The sequence below is a fragment of the Delphinus delphis genome, chromosome 17 (assembly GCF_949987515.2).
Source record: "Delphinus delphis chromosome 17, mDelDel1.2, whole genome shotgun sequence".
In the NCBI taxonomy this organism is placed as follows: domain Eukaryota; kingdom Metazoa; phylum Chordata; class Mammalia; order Artiodactyla; family Delphinidae; genus Delphinus; species Delphinus delphis.
In genome coordinates, this window is record NC_082699.1 from 24737172 (window position 1) to 24765093 (window position 27922).

Consider the following 27922-nt stretch of genomic DNA (forward strand, 5'->3'; position numbering starts at 1 on the left):
CTGGGCAAGCCCGACGACGTGTTGATTCCCAGGATCGCCGGCTTCCCGGGTCTGGGCCTCCGAGACCCGAGCCCGATAGCGCTCACCTGTTCCCCAGGCGCGGCCCCGGGGAGCCCTGGGACGCTCCCGGGACCGCTCTCACCCTTCAACTCCACAACCATGAGCAAGTCGGGCAAGTTCTTTAAAGGGGGAGGCTCTTCCAAGAGCCGAGCTGCTCCCAGCTCCCAGGAAGCCCTGGTTCGACTTCGGGAGACAGAAGAGATGCTGAGCAAGAAACAGGAGTACCTGGAAAATCGAATCCAGAGAGAGCTCAGCCTGGCCAAGAAGCACGGCACGAAGAATAAACGAGGTAGGCTCGGGGTCTGGCCCCAGGCGTGAACTCTCCCCCTCCTACCTCCAGCCGTTTCCTTGGGGACAGTCCGGTCTGGCCCACAGCACCTGTCCCCCAGGCCACCAGGTGTGCTCCCATGGCCTTTCTAGAAACTGGTAATGACCCCCCAGGGGGCCGGAGTTAGAGAGAGCTGAGCAAAGCACAGTCCTAGAGGGCAAAATGTAAGGAGGCATCACATATCTCAGGAATCAAGATGAACAATATTTTTATGCAATATTTTAAAAACTCAAAGTTGATACAAAAGCATCCATAATGAACAAAATATCAATATTTAAAATAAAAACAGGATTGGTATTACTGATTCTTTTCTGTTGCAGCTGGCCTTTATGTGTTCTGCACAGCCCTTCTTTATTTCAAATTCATTCTGAAATGTGATGTTTTGTTCATCGTGGATTTTTTTTGCATTAATTTTGAATTTCACAAATATTGCATTGAAATATTATTTATCTTGATTATTGCTTTTTTGGGTGCCCCCTTAAATTTTGCTCCTGGCTTGTCTCACCCTGGTCCAGTCCTGCTGATTTCGATGCTAAATATCAACTTTTCTGCCGTGTGTTTGTATTTTGAATCGTACATTTTAACTTGCTTGTAAATCTCCATTGAAGTATATTCTAGTATGTTCTGGTTTCCCTTTTCCTCAGCTGTTGAAGACTTTAGTTGGCTGTTGTGCAGTTGAGCTATTATACCAAAAAAGTAATGTTGGAGAATTAAATATTAATTCTATCACTGGCTTTTGCCACGCGGAAAGGACTTTAAGTCAGTAATGATTCTTGGTGATCCCCTTGCACCTTGAACCTTTTGTTCTTTGCCAGAGTTAATTGGTTTCTTCAGTGTATGGCTCTCCCTATGGAGAATAGATCTAAACAACACCCGTGGCACATATAAAAACCCAGCAAGAAGTTGAAGTGATTTGCTCTTGTAACACAAGTTCAGTGACAGACCCAGAAATAGAAGTGGCAATTTAGGACTCTGCTCACCACCAAACCCTGAACTTGCATCCTCAAGTTGGGCTTCTTGAGTCATAATGAAGACTTGGGAAGATTTAGTTTGCCCTAAATGACCCTGCTATTGTTTAACACAGGAAAGGAATCATGTCTCCTGGAGTCGACCTTGAAAATCCTGCTCTTTCCATAAAAATGACATTTGTGCCCATTTACTACCAACAACAAAAAGGCCAAGTTTCATTTTCCTCTGCTCTTGCATGTAACTCTTGTCCACATTATAGGCTGTTTTAGAGTTAAGTGCTGGTTTCTATTTTTACTTTGTGTCTGAAATATTTTGGGATGTTATTAAATGGCAATTTCTACAGAGAGACTATGCCAATATGACTTGCTAAAAAGCCATTTGTTGTTCTGTTCCTGGGCCCTTCCTCTTCAGTTTGATGGGTACTCTGCCATTTGCTTAGAGTACCCATCAAGGTACTCTGTCAAAGGTTTTTTTTGTGTTTTTTTTTGATTTGTTATCCACTTGGATCTGTACGTAGCTTTATCTACAGTGGTTGCTCAGTAAATACTGGCTTAAAAAAATCTGAAAAATGAAACGTCTGCTTCTATGAAGTGGTAGAAATATAGATTTGCTTTCAGAAGAAAAGAATGTAAAATAATATAACGTTCTTGAGTTGGCAATGCACTAAATAAAGTGTCTACAAGTAGACTTTATAAAGACACCAAAAAAAAATAAATAAAGGCAACACAATCAGGAACATCAATCTAACTTCCTTAAATCAGAGTAGCTAGAGATGTATCAAGTGCAAATAATCAATTGGTTTCAGAAAAGCTATTTCTTTTTCATCATTTATCCATGGGAACTTCATTGGAGTTAGCCCAAGCCTGATTCTACAGTGGCCCTGGAAGTAGGAAGAGTCTGGTTAGCATGAGGCCATCTGTAATCTAAACTATGGAAAGAATCCAATCACAGGCCATGCATTCGAAACGCTGTCAATATCAGCATCTTCCAAATAACTTCATATACATATGGTTACTGTTTTCCGTTAGCCCCCAAGAAATATTTTCACACACATAATAAGGCCAAATATACTTAGTACTAAATGGGTCTTGTGCTACACAATGTCAGTGTCAGAATGGCCGTAATTTACCTGTTAATCAAAGTGACATATGTATGTGCAGTTAAAGTTTTACTTCTAGAGGCGGTTAGTCAGCTAACATGCTGTCAAGAATGCTAGTTGAGTGACCATCTAGTATCATATCAGAAAGGGCCATACTCCCAGCCAGTACAAATTCTTCCGTGATCTAGTTCTCTACAACAGAAGTTTTGACAGTTAGCATTCTCAATGTCAAATATGGATTTTATTGGTAAAATGAGTAACTCTTAAATTAGCATAATAAATGTTAGAAATGGGATCTCCCTGGTGAAATTGTGGGTATTCTAAACCTGTGGTTTGGCTGAGATAGTTTAGAGATACTTCCTTGCTCCCCACGTAAGAACAGGCGTTAAGAATGTACTAGGTGTATAACTAACAACGTTAGGATGGTACCCGGGACTTGATCAAATCAGTGTAGTGTCCAGTCCTTGGTTCAGGTGGATGTCTGAACTCCCACAGAGCACAGCACCCTGCCAGGGAAGGTCGCTGTCTGTGTTCAGTGAGCCTTTCGTATAAGGTGTATTAGACTAAAAGGACATAGAGCTGGAACTTCAGTGAGCTCATGAACAGGTTGAGAAACTGTTTTTTGCCTGCTTGGCCAATGTATGTTTGCTTAATAAATGTATCTGCAGATCTGAGTCTGAAACTTGCTTTCATTGCAACTTGTAGCAAGGCTGTGCAGTGGTAGCTAATTCTTACTTCAAACCTCTTTGGCAATTACCATAATCTACCAAAAAGAGCCTGAGTGGGCACCACCAAACTGGTTTTGCAACAGCCATGATATCAAGGCTCTGTTGATCTAAAAGAGGAACAATTGAAGCAAGATCTATAATTTGGTTAAAAACTTGAGAAGAGCAGGCATTCTTTAGTGCAGTTTATTCAGATTACTATGATAGAACTCCTGCTTTATATAAGCTAGTAATCTGCTTTGTGGAAAAGCAGAATTTTTTATACGTCACGTAATTTTTTTCTATTTTTGCTGAGCACTGTCATCTAGAGCAGTTTTCAGTCCTGGCTGTATGTGAAAGTCACCTTGATGCCTGCGGGATCCTGCCCGCATAGATTCTAATCTAATTGGCTGGGGTGGGGTTTGGACATCAATATTTTTTAAAGGTGCCCCCAGGTGATTCTGCCCTGTAGCCAGGGTCAAGGATGAGAAAACTAAATCCATGGTAATGTTAGTGGGGTAGAAATACAAGGTCTCTTAGTCTTGAAGTGCTTCCTAACTCTTTTCATATCATGGCACCCATGGGCACCGATAATGTTTGTATGTGTCACTGGGATAACCAAGGACCAGCAGCTCGAGGACTCTGGACACCCCAGGCTGGAGGCCTCAGGAGCTGAAGGTATCAACATTTTAGTACATTGCAACTCCCTCCTGCCACACTAGTTGGTGGAACATCTTAGAGGTCACTGTTCTAACCTCCCTTATGAGTTTTTTTTTTTTTAATAAAATCATTAAGAGATGGTCACAGGGATTTGCTTAAGTGTAATATCCCTCTTCAGTTTTCATCAATGTGTAAATATCTGATAGAAAGTAACTTAGTGTTGTAGTCAAGAGCCTGGGCTTCAAAGCAGATAGCCCTGGGTTTGATTCCTGGCCCTGTCCTGACACTTAGAAACGGTGTGACTTTAGACCATTTACTTGGCCTGAGTCTCAGTCTCTTCATCTGCATAATGGTGGTGATAAAGTTGATCCTCAAAGGTTTGATGATTAACGACATTACTGTGTCAAGCCCTCCATGCAGCACTTTATATATATCACCCTTTGTGATAACATAGCATTTTTTTTTTTTTAAAGCTGACATCAGTTTCCTGGTAAGGTCCACATACTGGCTCCAATTTGTCTTCTGGAATAACACGGAATAAATCTACTCCACCTGTCATGTGAAGACCTTTCACATAGTTGAGGACAGCAGTCACTTGCCTGAGTCTCCTGTTCTGCAACCCCACCTCTGTCACTTCCTCAGTTACCGCTTCCCGTGCTGAGGTTTGCTCACCAGGGCAGGTCAGTCAGAGAGTGAGTGGCCCTTGACATCTTCCCCCTCGGTACCGCTCTACTCTCTCCCCTCACTCTTGTGGTGGCCCTGTTGCTTACATTTTCCCAGGCAGAACAAGAACTCCAAATATGTAACTATGTGAAAAGGGGTGGATCCAGGCTGGAGTTATCACTAGGCCTCAGGCTGTTGGGAAGTGGACTTACAGAGGTGAGAGGTTGAGACAGAGAGGAAGTGAATTAGACCAAAATCCCTCCTCAGTTTCATTTCACAGGATTCCAGTGACAACTCGGAGCCGAGGTCATTCAACGTCTTTGCCAGGTGTCTGTTTGGTGAAATGAGACCTCAAGGCAGAGAGTCTTGTGTGCATAGCTGGCTCCCTTTGAGCCCTGAGGTGTTTGGGGGCAAGGATGAATTTGTTTTCAGAGTCATGATGCAGTTTGGGGCTTCCTTGGAGTCGGGATGTGGGCACAGTCCCACTAGTTTAGCTCAATGCTGGGATCTCTTTGGGCTTTTTATGATAGTTGTCACAGAGCTGAAGTCTGCAATCTCAGACACCGGAGACCAGAAGAAATTGGTAAAGAGAACCACATCGGTATCAGCTGGTTGAGTGCCAAACTAGTGAGGGCGAAAGCATGGCTCAGGTAATAGGAGACAGGCACAGACTGCAGGACCCAGATGGAAGTTCCCCTGGGAGATATCACTTACCTGGCGACCTCTTTTCCTAATAGAATTTCTCAAAATGTGGGCCTCAGATCAGCTGCATCAGAAGCCCTGGAGGATGCTGGTTAAAGTGTATACTCAGAAGGACGCCCCTAAAAATTCTAATTTAGGGTTGAGTGTAGAGTTCAGAAACCTGAACTTTGAACAAATAACTCAATGATTCTGATGCAATTTGAGAACCTGTATGTATTATTTAATGGGCTGTTAAACTGGGAGGCACTATCTCTTCTCTCCTTTCTTCCTCCCCCATTCTGTTCTCTTGTTTCTCCTCTCCTCTGGCATCACTCAGATACCCGGATGTGTTACACAGATACTCCTGCTGTGTTAATTGTGAAGAAACACTCCCAGAGCTTCTGACAAGTCATCTTAGGCACCGGAATTAGTTTTCTTTAGGGAAGTGTATAGGGTACTATTACTGCACAATCGTTGTGCAGGGTCCCAGAGTCCCCCAGTATTCAAATTACAACCAGGCATCACAATAGTGTTCTGTTTGCCTCTGATTATCCAATTGTTGTACCACACTCTGTGTATTCTGGGGCCAGGGAAAAGAATTTTATTCCTGGGGCATCCAATACCTGGATCTTATTCTCAGGTCAACTGCCCATTTCTCTTCTGGAAAAGACAGATCAATAGAAATGCGACCCTTCCTCAACCTCCACCCTCAACTTCCTCCCTCACCTCGGGAACTCCCATCAGGCTTTACCCCCTGGTTGGGGGGGACCTAAAATGTCTGGACCACTCCTGGGAGCCCTATTCACTTAAACTGTAATTTTAAAACTTCTCGCTTTCTTAATACCTCCCACTCCCCTCTGAGCCCTGGCAAGGATCTACAACTGGACTTGGAAAGAATTAAAAATCCCAGCCAGATTTACCCTTCCCCCGCTTTTTAAAAACAATATTTTAAACTTGCATTCCATGTTTTACATGTATTTCTATTCAATATCATCTTATTTTCAGTTGCCTTAAAATTAAGATTTTAAAATTCCAATTTCATTGGCTTATATATGAGCCATTTCTTTTGGTTGAATCAGTCACAGATTTATTCAGCTGCCTTTTTTGTTGTTGTCCAAGTATTAAAATTTATTGAATAAGACAGAACCAAGGACAGAAGCTCATGACACATCACTAGGGACTTCATTCCAGGATCACCTCTGCATGATAGCAATGATGTTTCATGTAAGATTCAGCTAAGGCATGATTACCGGTTTGACACCCCAGCACTCAGTGAGTTTAGTTATTCATCTAGCTATGAATACACCTGACCTCTATCTCTAGCCCACACCATCTTATTTCTCTAAGTTTTTTTCTCTTTTCCCTAACAATGCCTCAGTATACCTTACAAAGTACATTCCTAAAACCAAACTATATTCACACACCTCTGGTTCACAATGCTGGTTTATGAACTGGTAGTGTGTTAACTTCATCAGATTCACCTGGAAAGCTTTTTAAGATGCCACAGCAGGAGATTCTGTTTCAAGAGATCTGGGATAAGGTTTAGAATTCTGGTACTCATAGCTTTCTGGGTGATTTTGGTATGTATAAAGTTAGAAGGCCAGTGGGTGGTCCATATTTTTTCTTTGGTCATCATCCAGTAACCCAAAGAAAAGAAGCCCATGAGATTAGTTTTTGAACTAAATTTTCACCTTGTGAACTCGTATTGGCTTCTAGTTACCACTGGTTTCTTTTCTACTTCCCCAGAAACTAGAGTATAGAGTGTATCTGTTCTAGAATCATTCTTTCAAGTATCTGTGGTACAAATTTTGATAGTTTGCTGACCTATCATATTGGATTGGCCAAAAAGTTCATTCGGGCATGGAAAGACCGGAGCAAACTTTTTGGCTAACCCGTAGCTTCTTCTATGAGGGTAATTGGGACCGTTTCTTGTGTTATATAACTTTACATCTAGTTTATTTTTTTCCTTCATGAATTTGAAGCTATAGTATAAATATTGGAACGTTCATTTGTTATTATTCTTCATTTAAATTCCACAAAGCTGGAATAGAGCACCATATTTGGGGAAATATTTACATTCAGCAAAAATATAATTTTACTTGATTTATGCTATTTTGTAGTTTACTGAATCAGCCACAATAAAATAGACTAAGGTAGAAAAGTTACTACTAACACCATGGTTATGCCAAAATCGTATGATTTATGCAGTTTCAAGAAACTACAACAGGAGATTACTGTGAACTGTCCTCAGATGTACTTAGTATTACTAGTATGTTTCTCAGTATTTAGGGCTACTTATTTCAGATCAGATTTTATTTTCAAGATAACAGAAAAAGAAACCTCAAAACACATAATACTCTAACCTATGCCTATAAGGCAAGACATCTGATTCTGAGTTTTAAAGTTTATGATGCTTTGCTTTGGGGGTCAGTTTTGGAAAGGGCATGAATAATCTATTTTGGTATTCAATTTTTGTAATACGCTTAAGTACACATGAATCTATTTGTGCTCTTAAGGGACAAAATTATCACAATCACTTAAAATATATAAATAATATTGAGGTTTTATTTTTTAAAACTACACTCTCAATCCTCTGCTTTAGCAAACTACATCCAGAACTTACAGCATATACCAGTAATTTTAGTTTCTCCTACTTTTTCTGACTATAATTTTATAGAAGTTCTAACACATACACAATTGCTCAAAAATTTGCAGAAGGTGAAGGAAAAAAAAACAAAACGAGAGTCTGGAATAAATATAAAGCAAATAATAAGACATTTCCTGAGTAACTGACTTTCTCGTACCAGAGATTTTAATTACTTACCTCAAACAAGTGGTATTAATAGAGAATTACTTATTGGAAATATTTAGGACTTAGTACGAAGTTTATATGGTCATACTTTAAAGCAGTAAGAGCTCTTAAACCTGGACCAGTGGCTCTCTCAGCCCACTGCTAAGCCCTTTTCTCAAATATTTCTACCTTGTGGGAATTTCCAGTGAGAGAATGGGGAATAGCTAAAGCCCTGCCCATCATCTGCTCTGTGCAGCCTCCAACACCTCTTCTCAATCTAGCAGTCTAGTGACTTAAATACCAACAGTGTAATTGCTACCCTCAAACAAAACAAACCCAAAATGGCAAGCAAGGAGGAGTGGTGATTTTTAAAGTATAGGAAAGGAAAAGTTGATTATTCTCCGTTAAAATTTGGGAATCCTTGTATTAGAAGGTATTTAAAAACTTAAAATTGAATGTCAACCAGTGAGCTTAAATTAATAAAGTTTACACTTTTATATTTGGCTTACATATGAAGTTAGAGAAATAAAATTGTGCGACAAAACATTTTGGACATTTCATTCTCTATTTGAACATGAATTTTTAGTGAATCTTTTTGGTTCTTTCACAGAGCGCTATATGCTGCACAGTCATAACGGGTGTGTCTTCTTTGCTGTAGCAGGAACATTGTTCAACAGGCCTTTCTCAATGAGCAGTGCTATTTATATTACCAATCTTTTTGTATATTTCATTCATGTAAAAGGAAAGTCAGTGTAACCTTGGAGGTTGAACAAAGATATTATCCTAACTCAGAACTTCTACTGTGTTGACTGAAGCAAGAAAAAAAAGTTATGATTGTGTTAAGCCAATTTACACATATTTCAAAGATCATATACACAAGAACCTATGTTTTATCATTTTTTGAGCAGTTTGACAACTTTTATTCATGTAAACTATATTTACGTAAACTATTATATTTGTTGAGTGTTTTTCTCTCACTTACATTTGAAAAACTAAAGAATAGTACATAGAGTTCATCACCAATGTCAAAGTAAACCTTTCTTCAAGAATTTAAGTTAGTAATAGTCACCTTGCTTTGAGGATAAGAATTATGTATTCCTCCAGATTTTTTTTTTTTGGTATTCCTCCAGATTTGTTGGTCATAGGATCTCTGGGGAATAATCATAGAATCATAAGCAGTGGGAACTAATGGGGGCTCTAGGGGTAAAGTTTGTTGGTTCTCAGGAGCACCTACAAGCCGTGGGCACAGTAGTTGGAACTATTGGTGCATCATATGAACAAGGAATACTTATTTACAAGTAGGAAATAGAACCACATTACACACACACACACACACACATATACGCATAACACATATATCCATATATAGATACATATACACACATGCACATATAAACACATGCATATACACATATTCGTATATACAGACATACACAAAGGTACACACACAGCATACAAAATTATACCCATAGGTACCTATGTCTACCCTGTAGAATGAAGCATAATCAGCTGTTTTCTGAGTTTTTCTATTTAATATTTGCTGGTTTCATGTTCATACTTTTTCCTCTATATTCTAGGCAATAGCAGGCCCATAAAGGTTACCAATTTATCAGGTTACTAATAATACTAGTAGCAAGTAGAAAACTTATTCATTCAATTGGTTATATATTCTGCCTGGTCACTTAACTGGGTATTTACAAAGAATGTCAAGTAGATTTTAATTAATACATTGGTATAGTGTTCCAATAACAAGTTAATTTTACTTGCCTGGAAATTGACCTTGGAAGCAATTAATTATGAAAAATAGGAATTTCGGTAGATATTTAAAATGAGTCTTTTTTACAGAGTGAAGTAAGTCAGAAAGAGAAAAACAAATATCGTATATTAACGCATATAGGTGGAATCTAGAATAATGGTATAGATGATCTTATTTGCAAAACAGAAATAGAGACACAGACATAGAGAACAAACGTATGGATACTGATGGGGAAATCGGGGTGGGTGGGATGAAATGGGAGATTGGAATTGACATATACACACTACTATGTGTAAAATAGATAACTAATGAGAACCTACTGTATAGCACAGGGAACTATACTCAGTGCTCTGTGGTGACTTAAATGGGAAGAAAATCCAAAAAAGGGGGGATATATGTACATGTATGGATGATTCACTTTGCTGTACAGCAGAACTTGACACAGCAGTCTAAAGCAGCTATACTCCAATAAAATTTTTTTTTTAATTTAAAAAAAAGGAAAAAATGGAAAAAAAGGAAAAGTCTTTTATGCAAGCATTTCTTCCTTTTTTGGCAACTCAAGCCTAATAGCACTTTTAGGTCATGACCTTCCCCTCTCAGATTTATCTCCTCTATTAATCTCTTGGGTGACATCCTGGCAGTAAGAACTGCCTTATCTCCAAAAGTAAGTGTGAGCTTTTTAGGATGCGGAGAGGAACATCATTTCTGTTGGACAATAACTTCCATTTCCCTTGTCTTCTTCTATCTTTCTTCAGATGGCTAAGGCCACCTCTTTGTAATCCTTTACACTTCATAATATTAATCAATCACTCTTCTTTTTTTTAACACAAAATTCAGTACAACATTACTGGCTTGCTTCCAGCAATATTCCTCTTCCAAATGCCCTTTCCTCAGAATATCTCTCATTCCTTTTTTATTGTTTTCTCAAGTATATGCTTTGCCATTGTATAATCCACTACATCATTTCTGTGGTGTAATCTTCTTTTAGCTTGCTATTTACCCTTTTTAATGACATTTAATATTGACCAGACCTCTGAAAGTATGATCTTACTTATAAGTTCCAGCTAGTGTGGCAAACTGGTGTGATTTGCTCCGGCTTCTCAGCCAGAAACTTTACATCATTTAGTAAAGAGATTTGCAGCAGGGGAGAGGGTCAGGGGCTAGAAGTAATATGTTTCATCATTCATGCTTCTTACTGGGCAGTGTGTTTGAGCATCTGTGTAGACAGTCACCCTGGCTTCATTACCTTCCCTGTGAGGTCTTCCCTTACCCTCCAGAGAGAGTGTAGTGTGTACATTCCTCTGTGTATCCATTGTGCTGTGTATGTGTCTCTTATTATTTTCCTCAATGTCTCCTATGCTACTTGAAGTGAAGGATGTACCTTATACAAGTTGGTATCCATGGAGACAGTTCCTGTAAGATGGTAGGTGCTTAATAAATGCTTGTTGAATGATGAATAAGTGATTGAATGCCCGTTTTATATTTTGCCTCCTCTGAGATTGTAGCCTTATTTCTTTGCTCCTGCAGTGCCAAGCATGTGGTGGATCTCCAGTGCATACCTGTGGAGTGACTGAAATGAATGGATGAAGGATATTTTTTTAAAAATGACGAAGCCTGGGGAATATTCATAATGGGTTGGCCCTGGACAAATAAATGAATGTTAGAATTTTCTAATATTTCCCCAGCTGTTTCCAATCTAACCTGTGACTTTGAACAGAAACATTTTGTTTTTATTCCATTTATGGATTGCTCATGGTGATGCTTACTCAGATTGTGTTTTTCGAGAACTATAATGAGTTGCCATAAATAGAACTATTGTTTGATTAATGAAGTGAGTTGTATGTGAGTAAGAACGGGGCTTACATTGAAGTTTCTCGAATAAAACAACACGATTAGGAGACTTCCCAGTTAAAAGAAAAAGAGGACATAACCAATTGTGAGTGGCATGTCACTTAAGCAAGCACTCTCTGGGATTAAGTCTTCCAAGCTTCATCTTTTTAGGCCTTCTCTAGAAATCATCCGTTCCTGGGAGAGAGTAGAGCTGTCGTAATCTAGTTTCATATTTCACAGATAGATAGGTTTGTTTGTAGTCACTAGATATGATGGTTCCTAAAATGTTCTTCCTTTTTTTGCCAACTAATAGATGAACAATGGCATGGATTTACACACCTTGAACAAGCAAAGAATAACAGATTGACCTTTCCAATCAAGATGCCCTCTACATTATCTAAGCAATGAAACTGCAACTCTTTTCTGCTATTTGAAGTTATTTTTCATAGATGACTGAAAGCCTTCCTCCTCTGGCAATGTGGTAGAGTTGCAGAGGGCTAGTTGAATTTTGGTTCAAGTGGGTAATTCTTACATTTCAGTCCCAGTTCTCAATGGGCTGTATAGTAAGGGCTCTTCGTGTATCCCTTGGCAGCAGTACATACTGGACATTGTTCTGCAGCTCCGTCGCTGAAGGAACATCACTGTTATACAAAGAGACAAAACCCCTGGAAGTTTCTCCCCCACAAAGGAATACAGTAGATTCCTTTGTTTTAGAAAGAATGTTTTCCAGGTTTCATCAGCTGCCTAAAAGCACATGTAGGAGCTTGGCAGATTGAATTGCACATTCTACATAGGTTACATTACACCCCTCGAAAAGTGTCCTTCTTTGCTAAATCAGGAGTGATGCTTTACTTGCAACATTTGTCGAATGTCTTTGAAAAAAATACAACTGTTTCTTTCCTAAATTGGTTATTAGAAAACAAAGTTAAAGCCTGTCCATCTCATGGTGGGCGCATGGCATCATCATTTCACATGAGAAACAGCTCACAGGGATACTCCTCACATACACCTCTTGACTCTTTGGAACAGAAGCGTCCGGTCTTAGTGTTTGGGAGAAACATACTGTGCCAGATAGAAGCCACAAGAAGTGTCAGGTGTCCTGGGGCCGGATCCAGCCATACAGAAATCATCTGTTTTGCTCACACAAGGTTTTTTTGAAAAATGTAGCTCAGCTTTTAAATTTGAAGGATTTGGGATGCAAATCCAGATCCCTTGCTTCTTTTGATCGTGTGGAAGGCTGGGCGTGCAGTCTGCATGGCAGCCAAGGACTGGAGCCCAGTGGTGTTGCTTCCATAGATCAGGCTTAATCTCTCCTGGTCTCTGGAGTTCCCACTTCTTCCTGTTGTCTCTTTGATACTGGAGCCAGTGTCCATGGCCATTTATCGTCACTCTTGCACTATTTTTTATTGTTATAATAGAGGAATATTCCTCTATCTCTTTCTCACAGGTGAGAAAACAAAGAAGGCCTTTCCCCTTAACCTCTTGCTCTCTCCTTCACTTACTTTCTTTCTTTTTTTTTTTTTTTAACATCTTTATTGGAGCATGATTGCTTTACAATTATGTGTTAGTTTCTGCTCCATAACAAAGTGAATCAGTTATACATATACATATGTTCCCATATCTCTTCCCTCTTGTGTCTCCCTCCCTCCCACCCTCCCTATCCCACCCCTCTAGGTGGTCACAAAGCACGGAGCTGATCTCCCTGTGCTATGCGGCTGCTTCCCACTAGCTATCTATTTTATGTTTGGTAGTGTATATATGTCCATGCCACTCTCTCACTTTGTCACAGCTTACCCTTCTCCCTCCCCATATCCTCAAGTCTATTCTCTAGTAGGTCTGTGTCTTTATTCCCGTCTTGCCCCTAGGTTCTTCATGACCTCTTTTTTTCTTAGATACCATATATATGTGTTAGCATACAGTATTTGTTTTTCTCTTTCTGACTTACTTCACTCTGTATGACAGACTCTAGGTGCATCCACCTCACTACAAATAACTCAATCTCGTTTCTTTTTATGGCTGAGTAATATTCCATTGTATATATGTGCCACATCTTTATCCATTCATCTGCTGATGGACACTTAGGTTGCTTCCATGTCCTGGCTATTGTAAATAGAGCTGCAATGAACATTTTGGTACATGACTCTTTTAGAATTATGGTTTTCTCAGGGTGTATGCCCAGTAGTGGGATTGCTGGGTCATATGGTAACTCTATTTTTAGTTTCTTAAGGAACCTCCGTACTGTTCTCCATAGTGGCTGTATCAATTTACATTCCCACCAGCAGTGCAAGAGTGTTCCCTTTTCTCCACACCCTCTCCCACATTTATTGTTTCTAGATTTTTTGATGATGGCCATTCTGACCAGTGTGAGATGATATCTCATCGTAGTTTTGATTTGCAGTTATCTAATGATTAATGATGTTGAGCATTCTTTCATGTGTTTGTTGGCAATCTGTATATCTTCTTTGGAGAAATGTCTATTTAGGTCTTCTGCCTATTTTTGGATTGGGTTGTTTGTTTTTTTGATATTGAGCTGCATGAGCTGCTTGTAAAGATGCTACCAGAAAACTACTAGAGCTAATCAATGAATTTGGTAAAGTAGCAGGATACAAAAGTAATGCACAGAAATTTCTGGCATTCCTATACACTAATGATGAAAAAGCTGAAAGTGAAATTAAGAAAACACTCCCATTTACCATTGCAACAAAAAGAATAAAATATCTAGGAATAAACCTACCTAAGGAGACAAAAGACCTGTATGCAGAAAATTATAAGACACTGATGAAAGAAATTAAAGATGATACAAATAGATGGAGAGATATACCATGTTCCTGGATTGGAAGAATCAACATTGTGAAAATGACTCTATTACCCAAAGCAATCTATAGATTCAATGCAATCCCTATCAAACTACCACTGGCATTTTTCACAGAACAAGAACAAAAAATTTCACAATTTGTATGGAAACACAAAAGACCCCGAATAGCCAAAGCAATCTTGAGAATGAAAAATGGAGCTGGAGGAATCAGGCTCCCTGACTTCAGACGATACTACAAAGCTACAGTAATCAAGACGGTATGGTACTGGCACAAAAACAGAAATATAGATCAATGGAACAGAATAGAAAGCCCAGAGATAAACCCACGCACATATGGTCACCTTATCTTTGATAAAGGAGGCAAGAATATACAGTGGAGAGAAGACAGCCTCTTCAATAAGTGGTGCTGGGAAAACTGGACAGGTACATGTAAAAGTATGAAATTAGAACACTCCCTAACACCATACACAAAAATAAACTCAAAATGGATTAAAGACCTAAATGTAAGGCCAGATACTATCAAACTCTTGGAGGAAAACATAGGCAGAACACTCTATGAGATAAATCACAGCAAGATCCTTTTTGACCCACCTTCTAGAGAAATGGCAATAAAAACAAAAATAAAGAAATGAGACCTAATGAAACTTCAAAGCTTTTGCACAGCAAAGGAAACCATAAACAAGACCAAAAGACAACCCTCAGAATGGGAGAAAATATTTTCAAATGAAGCAACTGACAAAGGATTAATCTCCAAAATTTACAAGCAGCTCCTTCACTTACTTTCATTACCTGCTTCCTCCTTCAGAGTTTAGGTGTCTGATTCAGACCAATGGGTAGTTTGTGATATGGAGATTATAGTGTAAGTTGAGATCTCACATCTTGGTGAATTTTTAAATTTCTCCCAACTATTTTGAAGGGCAGAAACCATATGTTAATATAGGTGTTCAAAATTGTGTCCAAACCAGAACTTGTTATTATTATGTCAGCTGCGTCATGTGGCTTGTGGGATCTTAGTTCCCCGACCAGGGATTGAACCTGGGCCCTTGGCAGTGAGAGCACAGAGTCCTAACCACTAGACTGCCAGGGAATTCCAGAACTTATTGTTATTAATAAAAAATATTAACAAGGTTGGGCATTATATCATGTGGCTCCCAAAATATAGTTCTGAAATCTTGTGAAGAAGATGATGGTAATGATGAAGGTTTCTAATATTTAGTAATCACTCACTATGTGCCAGGCTAATTTCTTTACATATGTTATTTCATTTAATCTTTAACAACTGCATGAGTTATATTCACATTTTCCAATAAGCAGCTATGTAAGGCCACGTAGCAGTGGGTAGATGGAGCCTAGATTTGAAAGGAAACCTGACTCCAGGGTACAATGTTCTATTGTCATCTTCTAGGTGTTATTTTTATTGTTATAATTATTGTTCAACTGAGGGAGCATCATTTAAGGAGAGTTAAGGTCACATTCCAAGGTTATTACACACAGTTTTTAATTGGTAGAGGTAAGATTAAAGGTAAGATTAAAATGCAATACTAGTGATTCCAAAGCCCCATCTTTTATACCAAATTGCATTTTTCAATTTACAGAAAGTAATCTAAAATTAATTGTTACTAGGAAGTGTGGCGTATTTTTTTAATGAAAAGTTTTAAAAATTCTCAAAAACAAAAAAAAAGAAAATACTTTTGGGCCAATGGGTATAGTTAGGTTCCAAATAAGTATGGACACTGAACCAGCCTGACAAGATAGGAAGGAGACGGACTTTGAATCTTCCACCTCTGGGTATGTTGGGTGGAGATGTGTATTTGGAGTTTAGCTTCTTAGGATACTCTGCTGTATAGTATTATGTATTGTACCATTGAAATGCAGAGCTGTTTTGTAATATTATGTTCCTGTTATGGTGAGTTAGAGTGAAAAAACAGGTAACTTGTTGCTCAGAGGTCTCAGAAATAAGATATGCAATCTCATTAATGAATGACTGTTATATAAATCACTATTATTAATAGAAATAATATCTAGTTGCTCAGTCTCTACTGTGTACAGGTACTTTATAAGGTGGTTTCCATAAATTATCACTAGTTCTTAGAACAATCACCCTGACTCTTGGGGATTATGTCCTCATTTCCAGAATAGCAAACTGAAGCTCAGAGAAGGAAAATGACTTATCCAAGAAGGAAAGTGACTTATCCAAGAATATACATCTATTAAGTCATGGAAGAAAATTTCACACTCTGACTTTGAAGGCCATACTCTTTCCGTTATATCATGCTGTCATGGTGCACAAAATTATCAAATTTATTCATTTAGTATTCATTCATCTTATCTTCTCTAAAATGGACCAATAATAGTATTTACTCTTGTAGTTTTTTTGTAAGAGTTAATGATATAAATCACATAATACACATAAAACACTTAACACCAGTTTGGCATCTAGCAAATGCTCAGTAAACACTGGTTTTTATTATGTACAGTATTTTGTTGGACATGTGCCAGGAACTGGGGAAACAGATGGATAGGATTCTGTATCTTTCCACAAAGGGCTTATAATTAGTGTAGGGGAGATGGAGTAGAATACATTTTACAAAAATTATAATCCAATGTAATAAATGTCATAGTGGGTGTGGATCTACAGGCAGAGTGACAGCACAGAAGGTCAGCTGGCCATATTCCTGCGTTCAGGAGAAAACCCTCACACAACTCTGGTCACTCACGTGAAGAGCCTCTCCACAGTGATATTGTATGATATTGTAGAAAGACCTTTGTGCCAGTTGTTTTTTTAATTTTTAATTTTTTTTTTAGTTCTTTCCTAAAGGACAGATTAAATAAATAAATAAAAGCTGTTCTTTAAATTAAGTGTTAGTGCTATTCAGCAAGGACAGAAATTGTGGTGTTGCACCTGGGGAGGGAAGTAGAGCAGAACCGAGTTGACCCTGGACCTTCACAGTGGGCAGAAAGGGGCGGGGAAAGAAAGTTACCACTCATGAGGGAAATATAGAAAAGTGATCCACACCTAAAAAGCCTTTCTTTGGCAACTGTAAGAATCCCCAGCCTGTCTGCTTCCTGCCTACCCTTGGAAGGAAGCCTGCCTGTTGGCATGCCCCACGCGCTTCTGTAGAGCTCTGGGCAGCCTTCTCTTTCAAGAGAGAGACCTCATGGAGAAACACTCTTATGTAACTATGATTTCAACAGTTAGTTACACTGTTAAACTACAGTGTTCCCTGGCTTATTTTCTTACTATTACTTTTTGTATCCTATATTGTCCTTTCTTGGATTTTTAAAAAAATTTTTACTGGAGTAAAAGTATTTTTTTTTGGCAACAGTGCATAGATATAAATTCTCTAAATGCCTATAGGTCTAAAAATGACTTCATTTTGTTTCAGACTTAAATAATAGTTTGGATTTTTACAGAATTCTAGCTTCAAAACATTTCAAAAATTTTAAGACACTATTCCATTGCTGTTGGATAGCCAGTATTTCAAACGTTTGATAATAATATCAGTCTCATTCCTTTGTAGATAATCTCTTTGCTTGTTTCTCCTCTGGAAACATTTAAGATTTTCTTTTTTTACCTTGGAGTTACAAAATTTCACTAGTATAGGTCTAGGCATGTGCCTTTTATTTTTTGCTTTTCGCATCTAAGTGTTCAGTGAGTATTTTTATTCTGAAGAATCGTCTTCCTTCAGCTTGGGGAAACCGTATTCTTTAATTTATTTATTACTTCTTTCCCCACCATTGTTTCTATTTTCTTCTGAAATTGTTATTTATTCTTGTATTATTATCCACACTCCCCCTGAAACATTCTTTCTCTTTTGAAATCCTTGTAAGACGGATGTTGGATTCCTTGGCTCTGTCCTCCAATATATTAACTTATCTCTTTTTTCATTCTATGTTCTGGGAGAATTCCTTAACTTTATATTCCAGGTCGCTAATTTAGTCATCAGTTATATTTATTCTACTTTTTTAACATTTTTATTTTTTTAGTTATGTTTTTAATTTCTAAGAATTTTTCTTGTTTTCTAGTTGCTCATTTTTATGGAAGCTCATTCTTGTCTTATAACACAATAGCCTCTTGATCTCCCTGAAGATACTAATACAAGTTTTGTTTTTAACATATTCTATTTCCTACATTATCTCTCTTCTCTTGGGTTCATGACAATATAGGATACAAGAAGCAATAGTAAGAAAATAAGCCAGCAAGCTCTGTTGGTTTAGTGTAAATAACTGTTGAAATTGTATCTATGAAACTTACTGCACTTAAGAAATGTTTCCTTAAATATTGAAAGAATAATTTAAAAAACTGGTAATCATCTGGAACTAATAAAATCTAGATTATTTCAATCAAATACTGTGAGGTTTGGGGTGATAAGACAATCTTGTTTGGGGACAATACATTTTATAGATACTGATTAATTATAGATTTTGATTTATTTTCAACATGAATAGAAAACTTAAGTTTAATTATATGTGTATATTTTAAATACAAGGGTATCCATTAGAGTAATTTAGTATATATAACTATCCCACAATTAAAGGGGGATAAAATGGACAAATGAAAATTGATCAATCTATATAAAGACAAGAAAGCAAAAAGAAAATAAAAATCATAACAAACAGAAAACACAATAAATATGATAGTAAAAAGACCATACTAGATGATATATCAGTTATTACAATAAATAAGAATAACTTAAAAACCTACATTAAAAGTTGGAGACTATCTGAATGGTTAAAAATAATCACACACATTAAACACTCAATGCTATCTGTAATAGGCAATATCAAAAGAGAGCAAATTAAAAATAATTTTGAAATTGAGGTCCACGTAAAATTATTACAGGCAAATTGTAATAAAAAGAAAACTGAAAGATTAATTTTATATTAAACATTAATATTAATATACAAAATATAAATTTTAATAGATAAATATTAACTTTATATTAAATATTAATTTAATAGAAAACAAAATGGAACTTGAGGCAAAGGTTAAATGGAGATCAACTAATATTGATTCATAGATCATTAATAAAATCCAGCAGGAAAGTATAATGGCTAGAAGTCTTCATGCACCAAACAAAAAGCATTGGAATAAATATACTGAATCTGTTGGAAGAACAAGAAGAAATTGACCAAAACCATTAGAAAACAGCCTTCCCTCAGAAATCTCTGTTGCAATAACTTACATGGTTCACTCTGAAACCATAAAAATATTTGCGTTCTTTTGTCAATTCCATTTAATTATCTTCATATTAGCATTCTGCTGCTGCTGTTTTCTTGCATTCTCACTAAATGCCTTATCAAAACTCACATTTTAGGGCCTATTTTTCGGGGTTCCTTCCAAGGTGCCATAGTCAACTCTCTTAGTGTTGTGATTTTTGAAAGAAACACGTAAGATTTTGCTAAGTGTTAATGGGAGGGTATTTGGATACCATTTCTCTGAAGGCACCTGTCTTTTCCCTCACCAGTATGCCATCTAATCCTTGAGAATGACTCTACAGTGTTGATTTTATGGACACTTATGATTAGATGTAACCTTACTGATCATAGTCACTTCAGACCAAGACAAGCTTGGCATCCTAGGCTTTGGACTGTCAGTCACTGACTACCTTCAAGCAAGTCATATAACTTCTCTGGGTCTCAATTAACTTGTCTTTGAAATAAGAAAATAGGGCTAGAATAGATAGTTCTTAAAATTCTTTCTTTCTCTAAAGTTTTATTTTTCTTATTACGTGATATTTACTTCTATTTTATCTATTCTTTTTCTAAAATCCAATATTAACAGAAACACTACTGTGGTATATTTTATAGACTATGAAATTTTGACTTTTCATCTTCTGACATTTGGCAGATCTTTGGAAGAATAACAAAATGTTTCAGGAAGCAGTAGTTGGTACAAGCAACTGAAAGGATAGATGCTACCCTTTAGTTTTTTTATTTGGTATCCTCTTTGGTTTCAACAATACTGATTCCATGGTTGGTGCTGAGTAAACAGCTCAGCAAGTGTCTTGAGTGGGTGATTGGCTCTCTCCTTATAAATGTGGCTTCTCCCTTATTTAGCTGCATTACAGGCACTAAAGAGAAAGAAGAGGTTTGAGAAGCAGCTCACTCAGATTGATGGCACACTTTCCACCATTGAGTTCCAGAGAGAAGCCTTGGAAAACTCACACACCAACACGGAAGTGTTAAGGAACATGGGCATTGCAGCAAAAGCCATGAAAGCGCTTCATGAAAACATGTGAGTGACTTTAGTCTCCCTCTGAGCCATAAATTCCCTCAGTGCTTTGGAAGTATATGATGATCTGCACAGGAATGGGCTTACTCATTTGAGACTCTTTGACATGTAGGAATGGAATGTTCCTTCAGAGAAAGAGCAGAAGTAATATTGGCAAAAGAAAAAAAAGACCATGAAAAAATAAAGGACATTTGTTTTGCCCTTAACGTTTCCCAGTAGCCTCACTATTGTTTGACACTCCACCTGCAAATATTTTCATTCTATAATTTTTAAAAGGCTTAAATGTTAATATCTGTGAAGGTGTTAGAACTATATAATAGTGGTTGTCAAATTTTGGGGGGACTCAAAGATCACTACTAATGAGAACACAGATGCCCAAGCTCCTTCAAGAAAAGTAAGGATTGGGCCTTTTTGGTTTTAACCAAGCTCCCAGGTGATTCTAATACTAAGCAATGTTTGAGAACCATTGACATACAATAGTAGATAAAAGCATGGATTGGGGGTCAGATTTTCTGGATTATAATCCCAGATCCTGCTGACTGTCCTTGGGCAAATTACTTTGCCTCTCCCTGAGTCAGTTTGCTTATCAGTAAATTAGAAATAATAATAGTACTTACCTCATGTGGTTATTGTGAAATTCAATGAGATACAGGATATACTGCACTTCGGAGTTCCTGGCACAAAGTAAGCGCTCAGTAATCTATATTCATAGTGGCAGTGGGGCTAACAATTTGCTTTATATTCACAGTGAGAATCAATGTCTGGGACCTAATCCTTTTCCAAAGTTAAATATCATAGTGAAGTTTGGACCAAAGGTATGCAAGGGCGAAGAGTGACTGAGGGATGTAGAGAAGCTTCCATGGATGGGAAAAGATGGGAGAGAGAGAGGCTGGGGTCATTGAAGACATCTTTGCTAACATTTTCTTGCCTTGATAATCAATTGACAATCAGCCATCATTTCGACAGCTTCTGAGAGATCATTCAATTCATTATCAGAGTCACAGTCCTATATTGTTGCTGTAAGCTGGGTGCTACAATGTATTACAAAATCATAGTTTTTCTCTCCGGGTAGTTTAGCAGCATCATCCCTGGGTGTTCCTTTTGAGAAAAATTCACTCCCAGGCCCAAACTTTAGCTGTACCTTTCTCATATGATTTTTAAATAAATAATCCTTGTATATTTGTTATAAATATAAGAATTAGAAATAAGGGGTGATAGGAGAATGGCAAAGTATTCTTTTTGATTACTACATGAAATTATGTCAGAATACTCAGCTTTTCCCATGTATAGAGTATGGAAAACTTGTAAAAGATTTATTCCACTGGGAATCAAAATTTCAGTGTTAATTGCTTAATAATGAGGAAAATTGTCACTTCTCTGGTATCCAATCAGTTTGGCCTAGCTTCAGAGTTGGAGGAATGATTCAGAGACAAGGTACTGGAGAGGCAGCTCAGATGCTGGCATTCGGACACTGGCAGCTTCAGTGGGTGGTTGGAGGCCAGTGGGACTTGGGTGCTAGAAACTGTCTTGAAAGCAGCTGTCCGTCCTGCGCCTGTGATTCCTTTGCTGAAGTTGCTGATTCTTCTGAGGGCTTCATAGGCCTAATCCTGCTCTCATCGGTAATCTCTCAGACCATCAGCAGCTATGGGAAAGTTCTCAGGGAGCCAGGACCTCAGACGTACTAGGCAGTCTAGAAAATAGATCTCTAGTGCCAGAGTTCACCTTCTACAAAAAGTTGCCCTGATAGCAGCTGCTGAGAGCTTCCCGAGTTTATCTTAGTCACAGTGGTCCTTGGTGGCCCATGGTACCACTTCCTGAAGAGTTAATACATAGTAGCTTATATTTAAATTTTACATATGCCCTACCAGACAAAATTTCAAAATGGGTCTACAAATATTGTTAGTTTTCAAATAATTTGCCCTCTAGTGACTCCCAAATGTAATGGCTATCAATTTAATTTAATTTACATAATTTAAAATATATGTACATATAGAGAATTATTAATTTTTTTGAAATACAATTCTTAAAGTTGATAAGTCTTATCACCCAGAATGTTTACTATCCTACTGAAATAACTAAGAGTTTATATTAAATTGACTCGTTTTTCTAATTTATATCTAAATTCATAATTTTAAAGTAAAATTCTAAACTATTTCAACAAAATATTATTTCCCAGGGATCTGAACAAAATAGATGATTTGATGCAAGAGATCGCAGAGCAACAGGATGTTGCCCAAGAAATCTCAGAAGCATTTTCTCAACGAGTTGGATTTGACGATAACTTTGATGAGGTGGGTGACCCTATATAAAGAATGGAGTATGGTGGCCGCTAAAAAAGACAGCTTCCCATCATATGGAGCAAGAAGGTTTCCTTACACATTCCCTTAAATATCATTAAAGAATAAATTTCTTAGAAAAGTACTTGTCTTAAGAGGGAAATGAAGTGTTGGTAGCTCTGATTTAAAGGAAAGATTAATATAGTTTGGCAAATAGCCCCCTAATTAAGTTTTCAGCTATTAAGGAAAAGCAGCATGTGATTATGTAAAGTTAGTGCCTTTTAATGGTTGAAGCCTAAAACCCCATTACGAAAAATTGAGTGCTCGCACATCTGGGCAAAACAAAGCAGACTGTGTCACTCTGCAAGAAACAGATCATGCTCATGTTAAATTAGAGGTTAGGCTGCCTCTGTTCATTACTTAGGCTATGAAACAAAGCAAATGTGGAGTGACATTATTAACACACACATTCCATTGAGATTAATCAGTCCAGTAATACAGGCTATAATTATAATGGTGATGTCTGCACTGTGAATTTCAATTGTTCTACTCAAAGTACACACAAAGTACACACAAATTTTGAAACATTTCCAATTCTCAGATTACAATGGCAAAGAATCTGACTTCCTACGTTCATGTAGTGTTAAAAATGGTACATCTAATAAGTAAGATGTAGTTCCACAGAATCCTTGAAAGTGAGAACTGGGTGTCAACAGCTTTTTATTTCTAGTTTTGTTTTATTTTATTTTATCTTTCTCCATTCTACTTTTTCGTTTTTAAATTGAAGTATAGTTGATTTACAATGCTGTGTTAGTTTCGGGTGTACAGAAACGTGATTCAGTTATACATACACATATATCTATTTTTTTTCAGATTCTTTTCTCTCATAGGTTATTACAAAATATTGAGTGCTGTCCCCTGTGCTATACAGTAGGTCCTTTTTGGTTGTCTATTTCATATACAGTAGTGTGTATACGTTAATCCCAAACTCCTAATTTATCCCTCGCTCCCCACTATTTTCCCATTTGGTAACCATAAATTTGTTTTCTATTTGTTGTCTGTACGTTTGTTTCTTCAATAGCTTTTTAAAATAGTATAGACCAGGGGTTGGAAAAATGTGGCTTTCAGGACAAATCCTCCTGAAGTTCTGTTTTTGTATGGCCTGTTGAACAAGATGGTTTTTATATGTTTAAGGGATTGCAGAAAACAACAGCAGCAGTGACAATAGCAACAAAAAAGGCTACGAGACAGAGACCATATGCGGTCTGCAAAGCCAAAAATACTGCTGTCTGGTCCTTTCCAGAGAAAGTTTGCCTATCCCTGGTTAGACTAACAAGCACCTAATGAGTGCACTATGACATGGTGGAAAGAGCTCTGGGCTCATTAGGACCTCTGGGTTCTGCCATTTGTTACTAAACTTTGTGTAAGGCCAAAAAACTTTGTGTAAGGCCAAAAAACTAAGTTTAGTTTTCTTATTTATAAAATGAAAATGACCGGATCCCTAGACTATCTCTAAAGTTTCTTAAATTCTAAAATTCTTTTATCAATGAATAAATAAGTGTATGATACCTGAAGTTTGAAAATGATGGAGATGATTATTCTGTCACCACATATTTGCTAAAGAAAATATCAATATCTTTTCAGTGCTGTTGGTAACCATCAAGCACTATTGGCAATCTGGGCATACATTCAGTGTAGGATAGTGTGTTCTGCTACTACTACATTTGCTATATTTGTTCTTAATTGTTTTGTGAGCAGAAATAGGATATCAGAGTATTCATGCTGAAGGTACATTATTCATTCAGCCTGTGGAGCATCATAAAGCCCACAACTACACTGACCACACTATTTCACATGGCCTCATGCTATACATTTTCATGTTTATTTCCTTTTCATGAGGTAGATATAATGGTGGTCAGACAGTCATTCAGCTTACTGTATGTCTGATACATGGTGACTTGATCGAATGCTGTGGTTGGCTTAAGGAACTCCACTCTTGGCCCATAGTATTGTTACTCTCATTTTAATATAGAATAATTATTTGTTTCTGTGCCTTTCTCCTACATTCAATATGCTCCTTAAATGTAGGGACTGTTGTTTGGACTTTGTCTCCCCAGCCCTGAGTTCAGCCAGGAGTGAGCTCTCAGTAAATTTGTTCTATGATGAATAAATGAAGAAATCTCCTTGGTCGAATATAAGAGCGTCTTAGGTCATTTCTAATAATGACAACCTCGGAATTCTAATGATGACAAATTTAGTTTTGACTCCCAACTTCTCTCAGGGGGGTTGGACTCAACCTGAGGACACTTGGAGCCAGTTAGACATGAACTATTCATCTCAAGTCATCTCATATATGTCATAAGGTGACTTTTACCCTTAAAGCCTCAAACTAGACTTGCCTCTCTAAGGTTCTTGGGACAGAGAATAGTTTAGGATTAAACCAGACTCTGGGGCTATTGCTAAAAGAAAGAAATACAGTGTGCCTACCTTGAGTTGAAGCTTTCTTAACTAAGACATAGAGCATGATATTTACTAGTTTTGGTAATTTGACAAAGGAACAATAATACCTTTGATTCTTTTTACTTTTGGTATGTTATGGTTTTGCTATACCTGTTGTTTTATTTCAGTAGCATTAGCCCAAATGAAAATATTTATTTCCTCTAGTTAAAGTCTCACAGATTCTTAATTCTTAACAGTAGAAAATAAAAGATACATTGGAAAAATGACAGGCAAGGTGTAAATTTCCTAGACACTGTGGAGGTTATATATTCAGCTAGCACAAATTACTTGAAAAACTGTTGACTGAAGTATTATAAGATTAACTACAACAAATTTGCACAACCCCAAATATTCATATTTTAATTATTGCTCAGTGTTGCAAAACAGACTTAGTCTTAAAATAAATATTCCATTTCACTGGGTTCTCACATATCAATTGGATAGCAGATGTTCTTGTTATTATGTTTGAGGAAACCCACTTCTTGAAACATTAACTCCCTAATTCTTTCTTTTTTCTCTGTTCAGGATGAGCTGATGGCAGAACTTGAGGAACTGGAGCAGGAAGAATTAAATAAGAAGATGGCAAATATCCGACTTCCAAATGTGCCTTCCTCCTCCCTCCCAGCACAGCCAGACAGAGTACCAGGTCGCATGTCTAGCACTTCCTCCTCTGCACATCAATCCCGAGCAGGTCTGTTCCCCACCTGTGGTCAAATAATTACCTGAAATAATAGCCAGGCCTATGCCTTTTAGCACTTTTCTTTCATTGCATAAAATATACCTTTTAATACATAATTCATACCTGTTTTCTGTGCTGAAAATATGAATGTCACCAATTACTAATTTTTATCCATTTTTGTTTGTTTGTTTCAGCATCTTCCAGGAGGGCAGAAGGAGAGGATGATGATATCAAACAATTGGCAGCTTGGGCTACTTAAAACAGAATTTTTGGACACCGAAATTAATGAGCTGTACATAAGACACAAAAAATGTTTTTGCCAAATATAGAAGTTAACAAAGATTCTGCTTTATATTTATACTGGATGAATAATTGTCTTTTAAGCCTCATAGGTAAAAGTTAAAAAAGGAGTCATGTGTAGATTTAGAATCCAGGATGGAATGGGACTTCCTGGTAGCATTTTGGAGGATCTCTCCATACTGATGGGAGGGGGCATTCTACCTTGTTCACTATTATATTATTTCCAGTCCTGGCACGTAGTTGGTACTCTCTATATATTTGTTGAAAGAAAACTGAATTCTATGAACATATAAAACATATAACAGTTTATAAGCAACTTAAGAGTGATATGTTTAGGAAAGATGGGGAAAATAACTTCCTTTCCTATGAGAATGCAAGTTTGCTGTGCTGTATCCATGTTGTAGCCCAGGGTGAATGTATAAGAAATGTATCTCTTATAGGAGACATGTTTGTAGAGAAGTCTTGTGTGAGTCTATACATAAATAGTTTCACTTGAGTTTAAAATCTTAAAGGAGTTTTAATTGACATTTATTATGCCAATTAAGCTTGGAATGGGACAATGGATGCATTTCACAAAATGTCCGGAAGCACTAACAGCTTACACTGCTGAGCAAGAATCTCCTGGGTATAATTTAGTCACTTAGGGGGCTGCATTAACGTTCCCAGTCCATTATGATGCTGTTATGGCTTCAGCGTGCTAAATGTGTGAATATTCATTCTTTTCTGTTTTGTGCTTTCTTGTACATTTATTTATACTTTACATCATATTCCTTGTAAATACGTAAAAATATAGGAAGGAAATTAAAAGTGTATCTTGAATAAAGTTTTGGCCATAATGATCTTTAAGTGAAAGTACAACATTATGTATTGTCCATAATGGTTCATGCACCATAAAATGACAAACATCATTATAGAAAATGATCTAGTAATTCCCCACATTTGCTTAGGGAATACAAGGTCTAATGGGATGGAAAGAACACTAGACCTGGAGGTAGGAGTTCTGGATTCCATCTCCTGCTCTGACACTAACACAGTACAACTAGGCAAGTCAAAAACTCTTGTGTCTTGCCTTTGTGTCTTCACTGGGAAAACTAAGGGTTGGACTTGATGATGTCTAATGGTTCCATCTTGCCACAGGCCTTTTGCACATGCTGGTTTTTCTTAGCAGTCTTCCCACCCTCCACAACACAGATACCACATCTTACTTATCTCTTAAATCTTAGAGTGTCCTTTGTTTTGGTAAACTTTCCCTGACTGCACAGGCTAAATCAAGTCTCCCTGTTATATGCTTTTGTAGCACTCTGCTTTCTCTCCTATCATCTATCATGGTTTATGTTGCATATTTACTTGAACAATCACTTTATTCTTCTTCTTCCCTGCTGGGCTGTGGTAATTTGAGGTCATGGACTGTATCTTTTCCAGTTCAATCCCATTGTGTATCTCTGCACGGTCCCTCACATACAGTTGGCATTTAATAAAGATTTGTTATATGAATGACTATTAAGTTTTTACATCTTTTGGGTCCTGATAGAATAACAGGAACTGGATTTACCTTCTACCATCAAATAACTAGAAAA

General features: G+C 37.4%; 1 protein-coding gene across 1 annotated transcript; it reads left to right on the plus strand.

Annotated features, from left to right (window-relative positions):
* On the plus strand, nt 1-27922 carry CHMP4C (charged multivesicular body protein 4C). The gene is made up of 5 exons (XM_060035191.1): nt 1-349; nt 20417-20594; nt 22768-22882; nt 25892-26057; nt 26240-27922. Exons 1-5 carry the CDS (start codon nt 160-162, stop codon nt 26302-26304), a joined length of 714 nt encoding a protein of 237 aa, XP_059891174.1. The 5' UTR covers nt 1-159; the 3' UTR covers nt 26305-27922.

Bases quoted from the DNA above. Each gene is read 5' to 3' on its own strand.
- CHMP4C (XM_060035191.1), top strand. From the start codon at position 160: ATGAGCAAGTCGGGCAAGTTCTTTAAAGGGGGAGGCTCTTCCAAGAGC. The intron at 350-20,416 runs GTAGGCTCGGGG...TCCCTTATTTAG, and splicing joins CGGCACGAAGAATAAACGAG to CTGCATTACAGGCACTAAAG. The intron at 26,058-26,239 runs GTCTGTTCCCCA...TGTTTGTTTCAG, and splicing joins TGCACATCAATCCCGAGCAG to CATCTTCCAGGAGGGCAGAA.